Genomic DNA, 15,089 nt, shown 5'->3' on the forward strand with positions numbered 1-15,089 from the left:
TGCCTGGCACATAGTAGGTGCTCAATAAAATGGAGGCTGTGATGAGTAGTAATGAGAACATCTCACGTGGGACTCCCTCTGGGAATGCAGCTCTGATGTTCGGGGAAGCTGTACCCACCAGACCAGCAGCTGGAGAGCTGCCCGGGTCTGCCCCATTTATTTTCACTCTCACGGAAGCACTTGGCATTTCTGCCTTGAATTTTCTCCTCCCTTTGGCAGCCCTGTCAGGGAGGGCAGGGAGCCTACCGCCAGGATGGGGAGCTGGATGTTGTAGAAGAAGGGCTGCAGCACCACGGAGAAGTCCTCCCGCGTGTCGTAGCGACCTGACTCCACCAGCTCACGCATGCTGCTCTGGGGACACACACATGGGTGCCTTCTGCACAGGCCCTGGGGCTCCAGGTGCCCATTAGGGCAGGGGTGTGGGGGGGTGGGTAGTGTCCTTGTCCCCGTCTCCCTCAACAGGTGGGCTGACTCAGTTCTTCCCTTGAGAACACAGACACACCTGATGGTAAATCTCTTTCCAGAGTATTGGATACGGGTTGTGCCACCTTTTGATTTTGGTTTTAAGTGGACCGCAAGTTCTGAAGGGCCGGGCAGGAAGTCCCACAAGGAACAGAAAAACCTAGGGAGAGTCTCCAGAGGGCCCCCAGGCTCGGGACCTGCAACTCCCCATTCGTGCGTGGCCTGCCTGTTGGGGAGGTGGGAGGTTGGGGGGACAGCTGGGCCTCCAGGGTGCAGTGGAGGGAAAGGTAGTCCGATGGGGCACCTAGGGCTGCCGCCCTCTTCAGGCCAAGTGTCAGGGCTGAGCCACCAACGACAGCTCAGCCATGAGGACTCTGCCACCTGGGTTCCTTTGGGATGACTCCAACTGGGCTGCCTGAGACACCTCAGCCAGGAAGTGGCCTGGAGGGCGATGTTACCCCTCAAAGCCTGAACAGCTCTTCCCTTCCCCGTGTACCTCCCCCGGGGGGCTCTGGACTGGCGTGTTCATCGAGGGGGAGGAGAGACTTTCTTGGTCTTACCTGGTAGGCTCGGGTGACGGCCTCCAACCTGGCCAGCTCTTGGGAGCTCTCCCGCGGGGTCAGAACGCAGTTACACAAAATGCTGCACAGAGAGGGGGAGGCAGGGGGACCCAGAGCAGAAGCTTAGGTCAGAGACTGACTCTGCTGCGTGGGGCGGGGTGAGGCGCTCACCGGAGCCCTGGCTTAGGAGGCTCTGCGGCGTGTGCTCAGGGCAGGTTTCAGGCCTGACAGGGGGATGGACAAAGCCCCAAGGGTGTATGGGTGGGCAGCCTCTCACGTTAACAGAGTACAAGTGTTGGACCACAGGCCCTGGGCCTGCAGCAAATTACGCTGAACACGTGAATTTGGACAATGAAAAGCCAACGTTCAGTGTTTAGAAATAAAGTACAAGTGCCTGCTCTGGCGCTGGAGCTGGCATTTCGGGGCCTCTGATGCTCACGCCTCAGACACCTCCTGAGTTCACACTAGTGCCCCACTGTGTCCCCTTTTGTTTTGTTATGGATTATTTCACATCCATAAAATACACTTAATGTTAAAAACGGTATCTCTAGAGCACTCAGAATAGTACCTGGTGCACAGCAAAATTTTAAAAAGTATTTGTTAAATGAGTATATGGATATATAATGTAGGAAGAATAATAAAACACACGCCTTGCACCTCTCACGCAGCTTAAGAAACAAAACACTCCCAACTGGAAGCTCCCTGTGTGCTTCTCCAATTCGCTTCTTCCCCACAAAGGTAAGAGAATCTTGAGGACCATTCCCTTGCTTTCCATTACGCTTCCACCACCTGTGGACACGTCCCTATATGTTTCTCCTTCTCACAGGCTGGGCTGCACCGTCTCTGAGAACTAGTGTTTGTCCCAGCCCTAACCTCTTCCCCGTGGCTTCCCCGTATCACAGAGGTTCTCGCTGTTACCCTGAGGCTGGTAAGCGGGGGCCCTGGCTCCAACTTCCCAGAAGGAGGTGGTCCTGGCACAGACCCTGTTACAGACTTGCACACATGGACGGACCAAGTCACAGAGACCCCGAGGAGTCCCCACCGCATGAGCCAGACCAGCAAGCACCCGCCTACCTGGCCTGCTGCACCGGGCACTTGTCGAGGTTCCCCAGGAACACGCGCCGCATGACGCGGGGGCTCATGAAGTCCACGAGGTTGACCAGCGCCCGGGGTACCTACGGGAGAGGCTTCAGATGAGAGAGGGGTTGAGGGGCTTCTTTCACAAGCTGCCTTAGGGCCCCAAGAAGTGGGATCTGGCTCCGGAGTCCCCGAGTTGGGTTCTGGGAGGTGTCGACACAAGGTGACCACCTAGGGCCCTGCAGGCTGTGCCACCCACGTTGGCAGCAGCGTGAATGGGCCTCCTGGAGCGGGACAACATGGCAGACCCGAGTCTAAATGCTGAGGGCTCAGCTCGTTCAGCCATCAGTCAGTGAACCCAAATCCGTTAGCTTTCTTTTTTTAAATTTGTTAGTATTTTTTTTAATCTTTTTTAAAAATTTATTTATTTATTTTTGGCTGCGTTGGGTCTTCGTTGCTGCGTGTGGGCTTTCTCTAGTTGCGGCGAGTGGAGGCTACTCTTCGTTGCAGTGCACAGGCTTCTCATCGTGGTGGCTTCTCTTGTTGCGGAGCATGGGCTCTACTTGCGCGGGCTTCAGTAGCTGCGGCACGTGGGCTCAGTAGTCGTGGCACATGGGCTTAGCTGCTCCGTGGCACGTGGGATCTTCCCAGACCAGGGCTTGAACCTGTGTTTCCCACACTGGCAGGTGGATTCTTAACCACTGCGCCACCAGGGAAGCCCCAAATCCGTTAGCTTTCAATTTGGTGAGGTAGGTGCCCCGTTTGCCAGGACATTAGCCCTTGACTCTCTCCTTCCAGCCCGACCTGGGCTAACTCTGCTGGGCAGGCCCAGAGTCTTGGCAACCCATAGAAGCATCTGGTAGTCAGAGCGCCCCCTCCTGGGCAGCTGGAAAGGCTTGTTCATGCCAGGGGGTGGGGAGACCAGAGAGGGGCCTACTGTAGACACTGCCTGCCACTCAGAGAGCGGTGCCCAGCCTGGGAGCCACCCAGCTGCCTCCACCAGGGAATGTCCCAGGTAGAGGTGGGGGGACTGCCTTCCCTTCTTCAAGCCTGAGACCCTCGGGGCTGATTCCAAATGGAATGAGGCTTCCTTGGGGGGAAGCCCCAAACTCTGGAAAGGGCAGGAGCCCACGTCCTTGTCTGTCTCCTTCAGGGGAGGGGGCATTTCACCCTCTTGCCCCCAACACGCTTGAGCTGTGTCCAGCTTGTGGGAGCCTGCCACTCACCTCTCTGTGCAGGATGTCCAGGGCATTTCGGAGATGGTCAAAAAAGTTGGCTGCAGAATACAGATTCTGGGAAGAGACAGGATGGAGAGGAGGAGCTGGTTAGGGGGAGAGGGCAGTCTCCCCACCCGGCTCCAGCCCCAAGGCCTCGTTCTCCCTCGGCATCCAACTGTGACCAGCTCGTCATGTCAGAATCTGAGATGAACGGTTGGCTACTCGCTGTTGCCAAAGATGGGCCAGACGAAGACTGGAACCTTCAGCCAGAGCTGTAGCTCAGGAGCAGAAGGTGTCTAGTACCCCTTTCACGGGCTTGGGCTTTACTGCTTCTTCTCTTTCGGAATTCTCAGGAGTTGTAGGAAACGGGAATAGAAGCACTGTATATCTGTCACTTGCTGCCTCATGCCAGCTAGGACATGGGGGGGAGCCAGAAATGCGAGGGTTCGGGGGGCAAGAAGTGTGTGCGTGCACCTGTGTGAATTGCGTGTGCATGTGCGTGTGTGTGTGCACACACACACAGGTGTAGATGGACAATCCTAGGGCTGATTCTAGGGACTGTTCTCAGATAGGATCTCCAAGGCTTACAGGTCAAATCAAGGGCGATGAGTAGGCCTGGCCCGCCCCCATTACCGAATCCGTGCAGTAGTCACATAAGTCACTGCCTCCAATCAACACCGTGATGACCTTCCAGTCCTCGTGGAAATTTACTCTCTACACAGAGGGAGGAAAATGCCTGATGATTTCCAACAAATAAAAACACCACAGCTAGGAAATCCATTCAACCCTCTAAAACTTCCTTGCCCTCTTGAAATAACAGCATCAGAATCTCAGAGCTGACAGAACTTCAGAGGTTTGTTTATAGACCACAGATTCTTAGCATCAGGAGGGATTTTCAAGGTCATTGTGATCAGCAACAAACCTCCCCCCAGCTGACGTAATCTCCTGAGGGCCTTCGACAGGGGCTGCCCTACTGCTGCTTGAATGCCTCTAGTGACAGGAGGCTCACTGGTTTCATGGCAGACAATTCCATTTGGGGACTTTAGTGGGTCAGAAAGTTAGTGTTTAAAAATAACCATAGGGCTTCGTTGGTGACACAGTGGTTAAGAATCTGCCTGCCAGTGCAGGGGACACGGGTTCGAGCCCTGGTCCAGGAAGATCCCACATGCTGCGGAGCAACGAAGCCCTCACACCACAACTACTGAGCCTGCTCTCTAGAGCCCGCGAGCCACAACTACTGAAGCCCACGTGCCTAGAGCCTGTGCTCTGCAACAAGAGAAGCCACCACCATGAGAATCCCATGCACCGCGGAGAAGAGTAGCCCCCGCCACTCACCACAACTAGAGAGAGCGGGTGCACAGCAACGAAGACCCGAGGCAGCCAAAAAGAAAAAAGAAGAAAAAGCAATGTAAAAGTAACCAAAAATCTGACTCACATGGTCATCTTTCATCTTCTGTATCAGAGTCTGGACTTGGCTTGAAAGTTCCCTGAGGAGGAGAGGAAATCAGTCCTGTTGAGGAACAGCGCCCAGACCTTTCATCCTAAAGGGCTTGAACTGGAGGTTTCTGTGGCATTAACCCCTCCCCCCCACCACGAGCTGGCAGAGACCCTGAGGCTCAGGACAAGAAGCTACTTGCCTCTCCTGGAGAGTTCTTACAACAAATAACCGTTTGCAAAGCCTGTCGTGTGTTTGTCCTAAAGCAACAGTCAAGGGTACTGACAATTATATTTGTTACGCATGGTCTCCTTTCTAGGACTCCACATGCAAAGGGTCTTTAAGGTTCCATGCTAGGAAACCGTTCATCTCCTTTGAAGGACTGGTGTAGATTCTGAAATTAGATGTAGGAAAGTTTTGGCATGCTTCCTCTTTTTACCCTGGCTGCCAGGAAGCTGAGTGTTTGATGCTTAGACACAAGAATCGTAAGAAGGCTCATACTGACACAGTTGCTTCTTCCCCTCCTCCCCCCACCAGAAGCTGTGATTTTTCTCTCTCATGTATATGTTGTGTCATTTTTGGCAAACTTAGCTACATGTTTCTTTTAGAAAGAGGTGGGGGAATAAATATACACCGTACAAACACTCGGGTTTAGAATTCATGGAAAGACCAGACCTCAGGCATCCCCAGCTCCTCACTAGTTTAGGTCCCTGTTATAGTGTGAGATGGGGCCACAGAACGTTCATCTCCTGGCGCCTGGTGGTGGGTCCATCTGTCCCCAGCCGTTTCTACTACTAAGAAGGGTCTTCCCAGGCTGGGCCAGGAGCAAGGAGACCCAGGCGGCTGAGGCTTCTAGGAGCAGGGTGAGGGGCCTCCTTGGACGAGCAGCCCGGGAGGCTGAGCAGTTGGCTCCAGCGGCCTCTGGCTTCTCAGCTGCATTTCCTGCAGCTCCAGAGCAGGAGCAGGGACAGGACAAGACTTACTGCCCCTCTAAGTAGCCTCTGAGGCTGGAGGTCCTGGCTTGCCCATCCATTTGCTTGGTACTCCCTGATCTTTTGGGGGCGTTGCCCCTTGTGAGGTGCTGTAGAGAGTACCACTATGCCATGGTTAAGTTTTAAAAATTGGCTAAGGTGGGTCGTTAGTTGAATGATTAGAACATGCTGCACAGGAAAGCAAGGCCAGGAGTTCAGGCTCTAGGAGCATGGCCTCTGTCCAAGACCCAGCCCTCCAGCCTCCCTGCGGCCTTGGTCACGGGGCAGCCACAGAAGAGGGTGGCCAAGAACTTCTCAAATCATTGCTGCAAATGGATAAATGTCCCCTCGGCACTCAGAGGTCAGAATTACAACCTTAAAGGGGACTACATGCCTCCCCCTCCCTACCTGACAGGCCCCCTCCCCTCCCCAAATGCCATACTTAGCCTTTGTTCCAGGAACAGCCTGATTGAGGAAGGCATTTGTGTCACTGGCGTTGCCTGTGCCCACCGCATAGCCTGTGAGATTTCCGTTGAACTTCCGAAGGATATCTGGAAGGGGAAGGGTGCACAGGACACAGAGGGCTTAGGATGGAAGGCAGAGTGTGCTCCTGAGAGGAGTTGGGGCCTCAAACGACTTGGTGACAGGCTGGGCCAAGACAACAAGAGCCTCTCAGTTTTTCTTTTCTTTCTATCTTTTCTTTTTTTTTTTTTTGCGGTACACAGGCCTCTCACTGTTGTGGCCTCTCCTGTTGCGGAGCACAGGCTCCGGACGCACAGGCTCAGTGGCCATGGCTCACGGGCCCAGCCGCTCCGCGGCATGTGGGATCTTCCCGGACCGGGGCACGAACCCGTGTCCCCTGCATCGACAGGTGGACTCTCAACCACTGCGCCACCAGGGAAGCCCTCTTTCTTTCTTTTTTTATAGTTTACAGTGCAGCAAATACTCACTGTCCCATTTGACTATCTCCACATTCTCTGGGCCAGTTGAGGGGATCTGAGGCTCAGAATGTTTAGTAACTTGGCCCAGGTCACCCGGCCAGCACACAGAAGGGTCAGGGCTCGTACCCAGGTCTCCGGAATCCAAACACAGAGTTTATTCCATCCCCTTCAGCCACCTGTCCACAGGCCTCTCGTCTCATTTCAATGACAGTCCACAAGGAAGATGTTATTCCCTCCTTTCTTAGCTGAGAGGCACTTTTCAGGAAGCCTGGGGGTCAGATGGACCCAGAGGACAACCTCAAGCCACGGGTGGTTACTTACTCGGTAAGGTGGTCACATTCTCCAGGTAGCCGTCCCCTCCTGAACTGTACAGAGTGAACAAAGCCAATGAGAGAGACTGAATCAATACACAGGCTTTACAAAAAAGCGCCCCCAGCTTTTAACAATGCCCATGCCATCAGTACCTGCCAGGTGTGCCAGAGACATCTCTCTGTGTTTGAGGGATTCTGAGAATATTTGAATTCCCCGAGGAGTTGGTTCCCCCAAATTCAGGATTTGAAGCTGAAAGGTGGCTGCTTCTTTTCTCCAGCAAATCAGGAGGGAGCGCACTTAGCTGAGTATATACTACGAGCTCAGCCGCGAACCAGATGCTCTACATCAGTTATCTCAAATCCACAGACAAGCTTGTGATGAGGATGAACTATCTCTAGTTTACAGAGTAGGAAGCTGAGGCACACAGGGGTTAAGCAACTTCCTAAAGGAAACTAAAAACCATAAAGGTAACTAAAAACCAGCTTGAGCTGGAAACCTTTAGAAAATGGATAAGCTCTTCTTTGCCCAGTGGTCAGGTAAATCCCGCTGGAAGGTTCGGGGGATGGCCTCTCACTGCCCTCCAATGCCCGATCTAATTTCATCTCATCTCATCTAGTTTTATGGCCCTCAATCTAACTTCAAGAGACACAAAGTCATTGCCTTTCATGCATTTAAATTGAATACATGGGGGAGGCAAGAAGAAAAGTATTTCTATTTGAAAAAAGTCCAATGTTCAGATGTATTGTATCTACTGTTATTTTTCTTCTGTGTCTCCTTCTTTCTTCCCTCCTCAGTCCCAGCATATTATCCCAGGCCAAGAGATTTTGAGAACACAGTGTTAGCCTTCAGCCCACCAGTAGAACCTTCCAAAGGACAGGCCACGAATCAAAGTCTTGGCTATTCTTCGTTCAAGGGAAGGCTTGGAATGAAGTTGACTATTTCACGCTATGGTGGTCAGGGGCTTAAGTCAAAGGTTCAAGAACCTCAGTGGTGGAGAGAAAAAGAAGCCAGGTAAGCCCTACCTTTCTATCTCACTCAGGAATCTCTCTCCTACCTCCATCCAATGTCTGAACTTAACTTGGCCTTTGGTTGGGCATTTTTTTTTACACTTCTGATCCTTTCCCAACTCTGTATAAAGCTACTACTTTAGCTGCTTCCTGATCCTTCCTTCTCTGGACTAAAAGCACTTAATCAGAACACTTTTCACTTGGCAGGAAATTACAAAGCCATATACCTCCTCCAGTCGCTGTGTTCTAACTCTGCCTCCTTTTCTCCTTCGGTCAACATATAAACACAGAGATATACGTAAACACACGCACATCAAGTACGTTCTATTGTAATTTCTTGCCTAAAACTATCTTTGTTCTAAAACAAGTGAGGTAGCTGATCAAGACCAACAGGCTACAGAAATCTCTCTGAGCCCGTTTCCAGGAGAAAAGAGAGCATTATACAAATAAATATGGAGGAACAAAAATATGAAAGCCCTCGCTCTGATCGGAACTGTGTGAAACATGAAAGAAAACAGACCCATATGAAACAGCTAGTTTACACGAGACCCTTCAGATTAATGTAATTTGTATGACACCATGAGCTCAAAGGCTGGGCTTTGTTCCCTAGTCACCCATAGTGTGCAGAGAGATGCAGAGAAGATGCTTGATAACATCTATTGGAGGAGTTTCAATAACATGAGACTGACCCCCTAATTAATAAGACAAAGAAATGCATTTTTGGATAAATATTAATTTTGTCCTTTGAATGAGTCCAACCAAGCAAACATTTCGATTGGAAAGGCAATTCTCTGAAGACCTCTGGGCCTACCACACCGTTAAGCTACCCAGAGCTGGGGCCTTTGACTGCTGTGTGATCCTTACAGGTCAAGGGGCCTTGGAAATATTCACAGCCAAACCTCTTCTTGCAGGCCCTGCTCACAGCCGCCCACCCACCAAAAATTCTTCTCCCCCGTCTGACTCTGTGAGGTCCACTCTCTCCACTTTCTTTCCTTGGAGGAAGAGGCTCGATTTGCATTCTTAATTTACCTATAATCCATTAATTGCCTCATATTTCCCATCCGGAAGTTTTAGTGGCTTCAGAAAATTGCTTTTTCTCAGATCAGTCTACTGCATGGACATTTCCCAGGGGATGCTAATGGGCATTTACAGAGAAAGAGTTATGAACAAAGAAAGAGTTCTGGGATTAAGGGAAACACTGGATTCAACAGACACAATTTAAACAGATCTCTTCAACGTAGGGCGGCTTCTCAGAGCCTTCAGTATGCTAACATGTATGTGAATTCCCCCAAGGAAGGATATGGTAGGAAATATTTTCCCCAAAATAAAAGACTGGGGCTAGTGTTCTATGGAACACACTTTGAGAAACCCTAGTCTACCCACTTTATCAAGTGTCAAACTGTCTCTCAGACTCTGACCAGGAAGAGCTCCTATCTTTAACACACATGGGTCTTGGGGCAGGTCTTTGAAACATTTAGAATAAAGGTTTTAAAGGGACAGCAGCCACCGAGCACACAAGGCCTCGGAATTGGAACCAGAAGATTGAAAAATCAGGCCTTACTGGACCTCACTCATAGGAAGAAACAAAGAGCAATGGCTGAATTTTTCCACAGCTGCAGAGAGAGACCTTTAGCAGAAGATTGTCTCTATCGGAATCCCAGGAATCCGAGCAGTTGAACTGTTTGCGGAGCTGGGCAGATCACTTCACTCCCCTGACTACACCAGCGTCATCGCTGGCTGGCTTGTCTGCTGTATTTTCTGTTTTCCCACACTAGGATGTGAGGCCACGGCCTTCTTTAGCTCAGACTAAGTAAAGCGGCCACAACCTCATGCTTTTTCAACTGTAATAAGCTCTGCTTTCCTGCTCTCCCTCTGGCTTTTCTCTCTGCTGCAGCCTCAGTAAAGCCTGGGGCCCAGTGGTCAGGAGGCAACCTCCACTCTGTCCCTCGGCAGCCCGGTAGAGACCCCCCACCTGGCGGAGGGTGTGTGGGACCTCAGGAGCTGCGAGGCCTTTGGCTCAGCTCTAGGCAGGGTGATGTCCTCACGCTACCCACGCCCTGGATCCTCTCTGTGGGTGGCTCCTGGCTGAGTGAGGATGCCTTTCTCTCACCCGGGAAAAACTTTCTCTCTGGCACTGTCCTCGTCGTCCCCACTCCGTTCCCTCTCGCTTTCTTAGAAGAAACCTTTCATTTGAACCTCTCGGAAGGAAAGGGAGGGGGCCGGCCTGAGCTGTCCTGCCTCTCATCAGCGCTCTGCCCTCTTGTGGTAGGCCGTGTTCTAGTGGTTTTGAATCCTGAGCTAATCGCCGATGACTGTGAAGGGTTCGTAAACAAGAACTTTATCAGGAAAGAAAGAAACTTTAGAATATCCACATCCAACCACTTTCCTGACACGTCTTAAGCTTTCTTACCTCCTGCCTGGAATGCCCTTTCTCACCTACCAAATTGCTAATCTCCCAAGGCGTAACTGGCTACCACCTTCTCTGGGAAGCCCTCCTATCCCAACTGGCAGGGCAGGGTGTTCCCTCTTCTATAGTCCTGTGGCACTCAGGCATCTTTTATTTTTAAATAACACTTGCCAACTGGGCATAAGCATCTGCCTGTGCTTCCCATATATTCCTCTCACCCACCCGCCTCCATCATACGGGCACATGGGAGGGGCTCAGCAACACCTATTGGCTGTGATTTTTGTCTCGGTTGTTTCTGCCTGAAGCGGGTGCTGCGTTTCGGAGTTTTCTGTACAGACGTGTGCACGTACATAAAGGCAGAGGTGTGGCTACAGAACATGAATAAACAACATGAATCGATACATACAGACAGTAAACAAGAGACATGGGAGAATCTACGTGTGCGCCTATACACGCAAACGGGCAGGTGAAGACTCAGAGATTCGGTGCTTTTCTGGTGCATTTCATGTTGGATCTGTTGACCCAGAAGTCTGATAAGTACCCTGATGTGCTCCTTCTGCACAATTAAAAGGAAAGGGTTATTAGCAGTAAGATACCCTCTCTACTCACCAAATTGTTACATTTGGCAGAAATATATAGGTTTTCCTTCTGAAAGCCCCCTCCAGACCTGGTCCTTGCTCTTTGGTATTTATGCATTTATAGGAGACAAACCCCCGGCCAATCTCTGCGGGTGAGCATGGGGTGGGAGGGGGTCATGGGTTAACATTACCTATATGACAGCCCCCGGTACTGAGTAGTGACATCAGATAGGTCATTCGGTTTGGAGCCAATCCCATTGCCAGCCTTTGAAAACATATCAAAATCCACAGGAAAATCAGCAAGTCAAGAGAAAAGGGAGGCTGTGTACATGCAGGGCTTCCCAAGGTGTTCTCCGCGCACGCAACGTAGCGTGAGCAGAACGCTGCCCTGGGAGCCAGAACGCCCGGGCTTGCTGCTTCCCCGGCTGCGTGGCTTCCTCGAATCTCAGCTGCCTCCTTACGGAGCTGAGGCCATGCCCTGCTCATCTCACAGGATTGTTTTGATGAGCAAATTGGATCATAGCTGCAAAAACAGTTTTGAAGCCTCTGAAGTGCTTTATAAATGTGAGACACTTACAATATTATTAGCGGCATTCTGCTCCTAAGTCCTTCACACGCAGGAAGGAAGAGCCCATAGACTGCGTGGGCCCCAGCGGACAGATTTCTCATACACTGCACATTTCTCCTCTTTCCCTCTGGGACGTTCTGTAGGACAATCTCACGGCCTTGGCCGTGCTGCCAGAAAGTGCTGTTTGGGGATGGTACAATGGCCCCATTTCTTGGAACTTAAGAGCAGAGCTTTTGCCACAGCTGTGGAGCCTTTCCTGCTTTGGGGCAGAGGCAAAGAGGAAATGGATGTGAAGGTTGGAGCTGCTCGTAAAGTATAATCCCAAGGGAAAAGAGCAGCCACATTAGGTTTAGGAGAGTTTTTGAGTCAAAATGACATACTTTTGCAATGGTTCAAAAGGTGACATTAGGTGTTCCAAACCTCTACTGCCTGAGACAATTCAGTTCGCTCCTGAAAAAGAGTCCCCCTCGCACACCTGATGGAGAAAGTGGCCGCCAAATCAAACCACTGTCCTGCACTCAGACTGACAGAGTCAGGAAGGAGGGGTGGGATAACGCAGAGGCCAGGAGCGCAGGCCCTGGGGTCAGGAGGACGGGGACCGGGAGCCGACACAGCCATCCCCAGCCACGTGGGGCCCACGCGTCCTTACGGTCAGAGAATCCCCCAGAGCGGCCACAACTTGGATGTCTGCAGGTCTCAGGGTGTGCACTGGAAAGACAAACAGACACACTTGAGTCTGTGCGAAGGAAGCTGCAGTCAGAGTCCAGGGCTTCTTGCTTTAAGCAAGACCAGAAACACGACCCGCGTGTGTGTTCGGCTGTGCAGGACTGAGCGTCCATGGCGCCAGAGGCAGAGCTTAGATGAAAACAGTTTCCCCATCAGAGGCACAATAAACGATCCTGGGCCTATGGGAAGGGAGAGGTGCTGAGAGAGAGGGGGAGGAGGAAAGGGGATGCTAGGGCACAGTGGGATCCCACCACTTTGGTGCCAGCAGTCACGTGGGACACCAGCTGTGACCTGAGTGCGTGACCAAATAGCCACTGGCCCATCCGAGATGCGGTGCAGAGCCCGACGCACGGCCCATTTAGAGCTGGGTTCCGGATTTCCCCCAAGAATCTGAGGAATAGTCATGTTGGGTCTTTCCCTGCCCCCAAGTCTCTTCCGAAGACTCCAGAGAACTTTCCAGCCCTATGGCAGGCAGCAGCAGTGATTGCAGAGCCTGGGGCCGCAGGGCAACCCGCAGAGCTGGCTCCCTCTGGGGCCTTCCTGGGCACCACACACCCCGCCTCCGGGCCCGGGCAAGGTCACACCCCAGGCCGGGCCGCTGAGGGCGGCGCTCCTGTGGCTACTCCGCGTGTGCTCCCGATGGCGGGCTGAATCGGAAGGACCCTGGCCGCCTTGGGTCCTGCTGGGTCAGACTTCACTACAGAAGACAGGGACAAAGCAGGGACTCGTCCCAGGCGACCAGCCAGACAGGAAGCAAGCCCTGGCCATAAGTGAGTTCTTGTGGAGGGGCCCTGGGTCCTGCTGTGCCACAGGGGGCTCACCTGAGGTGGGCGGCGAGGCAGAAGGGGCTCTGTCACTGCACAGCAGCTGGCTCCCGTGACCCTAGGGGTGTAGAAAGAATCCCAGAATCTCAGGGTTGCCAGGGGCCAGAGAGGCTGGCTTGGCATCAGACTCACCAGAGAGCTTTAACAAACACAGATCCCTGGGCCCTACCCTGGGGAGGGCCTAGCAGGACATCTGAAAAAGGCTCCCTGGGTGATTCTGAGAATCTGGCTGGGCTCCATCTGCTAACCTAGTTCAGACCCCCGCACACGGCCCCCACCATCCAGTGTAAACATCAGGGCATCAGCAAAACGAGCCAGCCCACCGCATGCCAGCCCTGCTTCTGCAGCAGCCTTGTGAGAGGGATGCTTCTCTTGACTTACGTCTGGAGAGGCTGAGAGTTGACCGGCTGGCCCCCTATCTGTGCGGTTATCAATGGCTCCTCCTCTGCCCTCCCCACTGTCTGAAGGTGTAGGTGGATGGACTTCACAGAAGAGTGTGAATCCCCCCGACGGCCCATCGGGAACACCTGCCCACATTCCCACCCTGCCTTGCAGGGCTGGTCCCAGCTCGGGGGCCGCCCACTGCATTGGCGGCTGAGCCGAAAGGAAGCAACGAGCGGGTACCTGCACAGCGTTCTTGTAGGTGCTCAGAAATGGCCGAACCTGTGAGGGGAAGCGGGAGGGTGAGCCACCGCAGCAAGCTGACTTGCCTCTTGCTCTGCTCCGGTGCGCAGAAACACTTTCCACGTTCCCAAGCCCCCTGCCACCAGGCTGACCCCTGGGCTCCCTCCCAGGACGTACCCGGCCGTCTCTGCAAACCTCTTGAACAACCGGAATAAACCCTGCACGGCTCCCAGGAAGGAGCACCTCTGCTCTTTGCCTCCCACCCAACTGGCTGAGGTGGCTGGGTCACCTCTCTTTCCCCACGCTGCCCCTTCCCAGCAGAGCCTCCCTTTCTGCTAATACAAGAGCATGTCCCCTACTCGCAGGACCCCTTCCCACCCCATGCCACTCCCGCCCTGCAGCAGCCTGGGCGCCTCCCGCCCAGACAAGAAAAGCCAGGCGCTTTGAGGTCCTGCCCCCTGCAAGCCCCAGATCAGTGGGTTCCCGTGCCGGGCCTGGGACCCCTCTGGGAATCTAGGGGAACTGACAGAGGTGAGGGAGCAGCTGCAAAGGTCCAAGAATCTCTCTGATCATTTGTGAATGAACTCGGAGATCTGCTTTGCCTTTCTGCTGAATGTCTGCTTTCTTAGCTCCGGCTTCCAATGGACCTCCCACCCCCAAACCCCACCTCCATCCTAGAAGATATTCTTCTAGGTCTCAGCCCCTCACTCTTTCCATCCTACCATGGGGACAGTGGCTCTGTGGAGATGGGGTATCCTCTGTCCCTTCCCGCCCTTGAGGTCCTCCCCACCCCTGGCCTTCAAAATGAGATCTGGCTGGTCCTGCCATGTCCCTCTGCCCAGCTGGAGACAGCCGTGTGCAGACTTATGCCAAGGCTTGCTGGGACATAGAGAGACAGAGGCGAGCTCTAGGGTCTCCCGGCCACTGGCTATCACCCTTCACGGCCCAATCAGATGGGGCATTGTGGATGGCTAACTGGAGTCTGGAATGGGTGGGTAGGTGAACAGAGCTGGGGGTGGGGGTGAGAAGCTGGGATGGAAGGAACTGAGAAACGTTAATGAGAGACTTCGAAAGGCTGGGAAAGAGGCTTTAGGTAGACCCCTGGCAAGGCTGCGCTCTTCACTGTACCTGGTCGGGACATGTGATATTGATCTTGTCTTCAAACCTATGCCTTCTTGTCTTCTGGCCGACAGGTTCCAGCTAAACCAAGAAGCAGGAGGATGCAGAGTGAGAAAGGGGTGGCAAGAATGGAAAAGCCAGGATGCAGGGTGAGGCCGGAGAAGGGAGGGCGGGATGGAGGACATGGGCTTTATCGTCATCGCTGTGCAGGGAATCACACAGCCTGAGTGATGGGCCTCTGAAAGCTTCCTGGAATCTTTT

At 52.9% G+C, this 15,089-nt stretch overlaps 1 protein-coding gene across 1 annotated transcript in view; it reads right to left on the minus strand.

Moving 5' to 3' along the window:
* Window positions 1–15,089, minus strand: part of PLB1 (phospholipase B1) — a 170,180-nt gene that overhangs the window by 32,804 nt on the left and 122,287 nt on the right. Inside the window, exons 30-42 of the mRNA XM_079940335.1 lie at window positions 14,838–14,909; window positions 13,710–13,748; window positions 13,083–13,143; window positions 12,185–12,243; window positions 11,159–11,232; window positions 6,985–7,028; window positions 6,165–6,273; window positions 4,752–4,803; window positions 3,950–4,030; window positions 3,326–3,391; window positions 2,097–2,197; window positions 1,023–1,104; window positions 247–351 (exon numbers count right to left, since the gene is read on the minus strand). Of these exons, the coding sequence (XP_079796461.1) occupies window positions 247–351; window positions 1,023–1,104; window positions 2,097–2,197; window positions 3,326–3,391; window positions 3,950–4,030; window positions 4,752–4,803; window positions 6,165–6,273; window positions 6,985–7,028; window positions 11,159–11,232; window positions 12,185–12,243; window positions 13,083–13,143; window positions 13,710–13,748; window positions 14,838–14,909 (945 nt within the window). The remainder of the gene's footprint in view (window positions 1–246; window positions 352–1,022; window positions 1,105–2,096; window positions 2,198–3,325; window positions 3,392–3,949; window positions 4,031–4,751; window positions 4,804–6,164; window positions 6,274–6,984; window positions 7,029–11,158; window positions 11,233–12,184; window positions 12,244–13,082; window positions 13,144–13,709; window positions 13,749–14,837; window positions 14,910–15,089) is intronic.

This window comes from Stenella coeruleoalba, assembly GCF_951394435.1.
Source record: "Stenella coeruleoalba genome assembly, chromosome: 13".
NCBI classification, from domain to species: domain Eukaryota; kingdom Metazoa; phylum Chordata; class Mammalia; order Artiodactyla; family Delphinidae; genus Stenella; species Stenella coeruleoalba.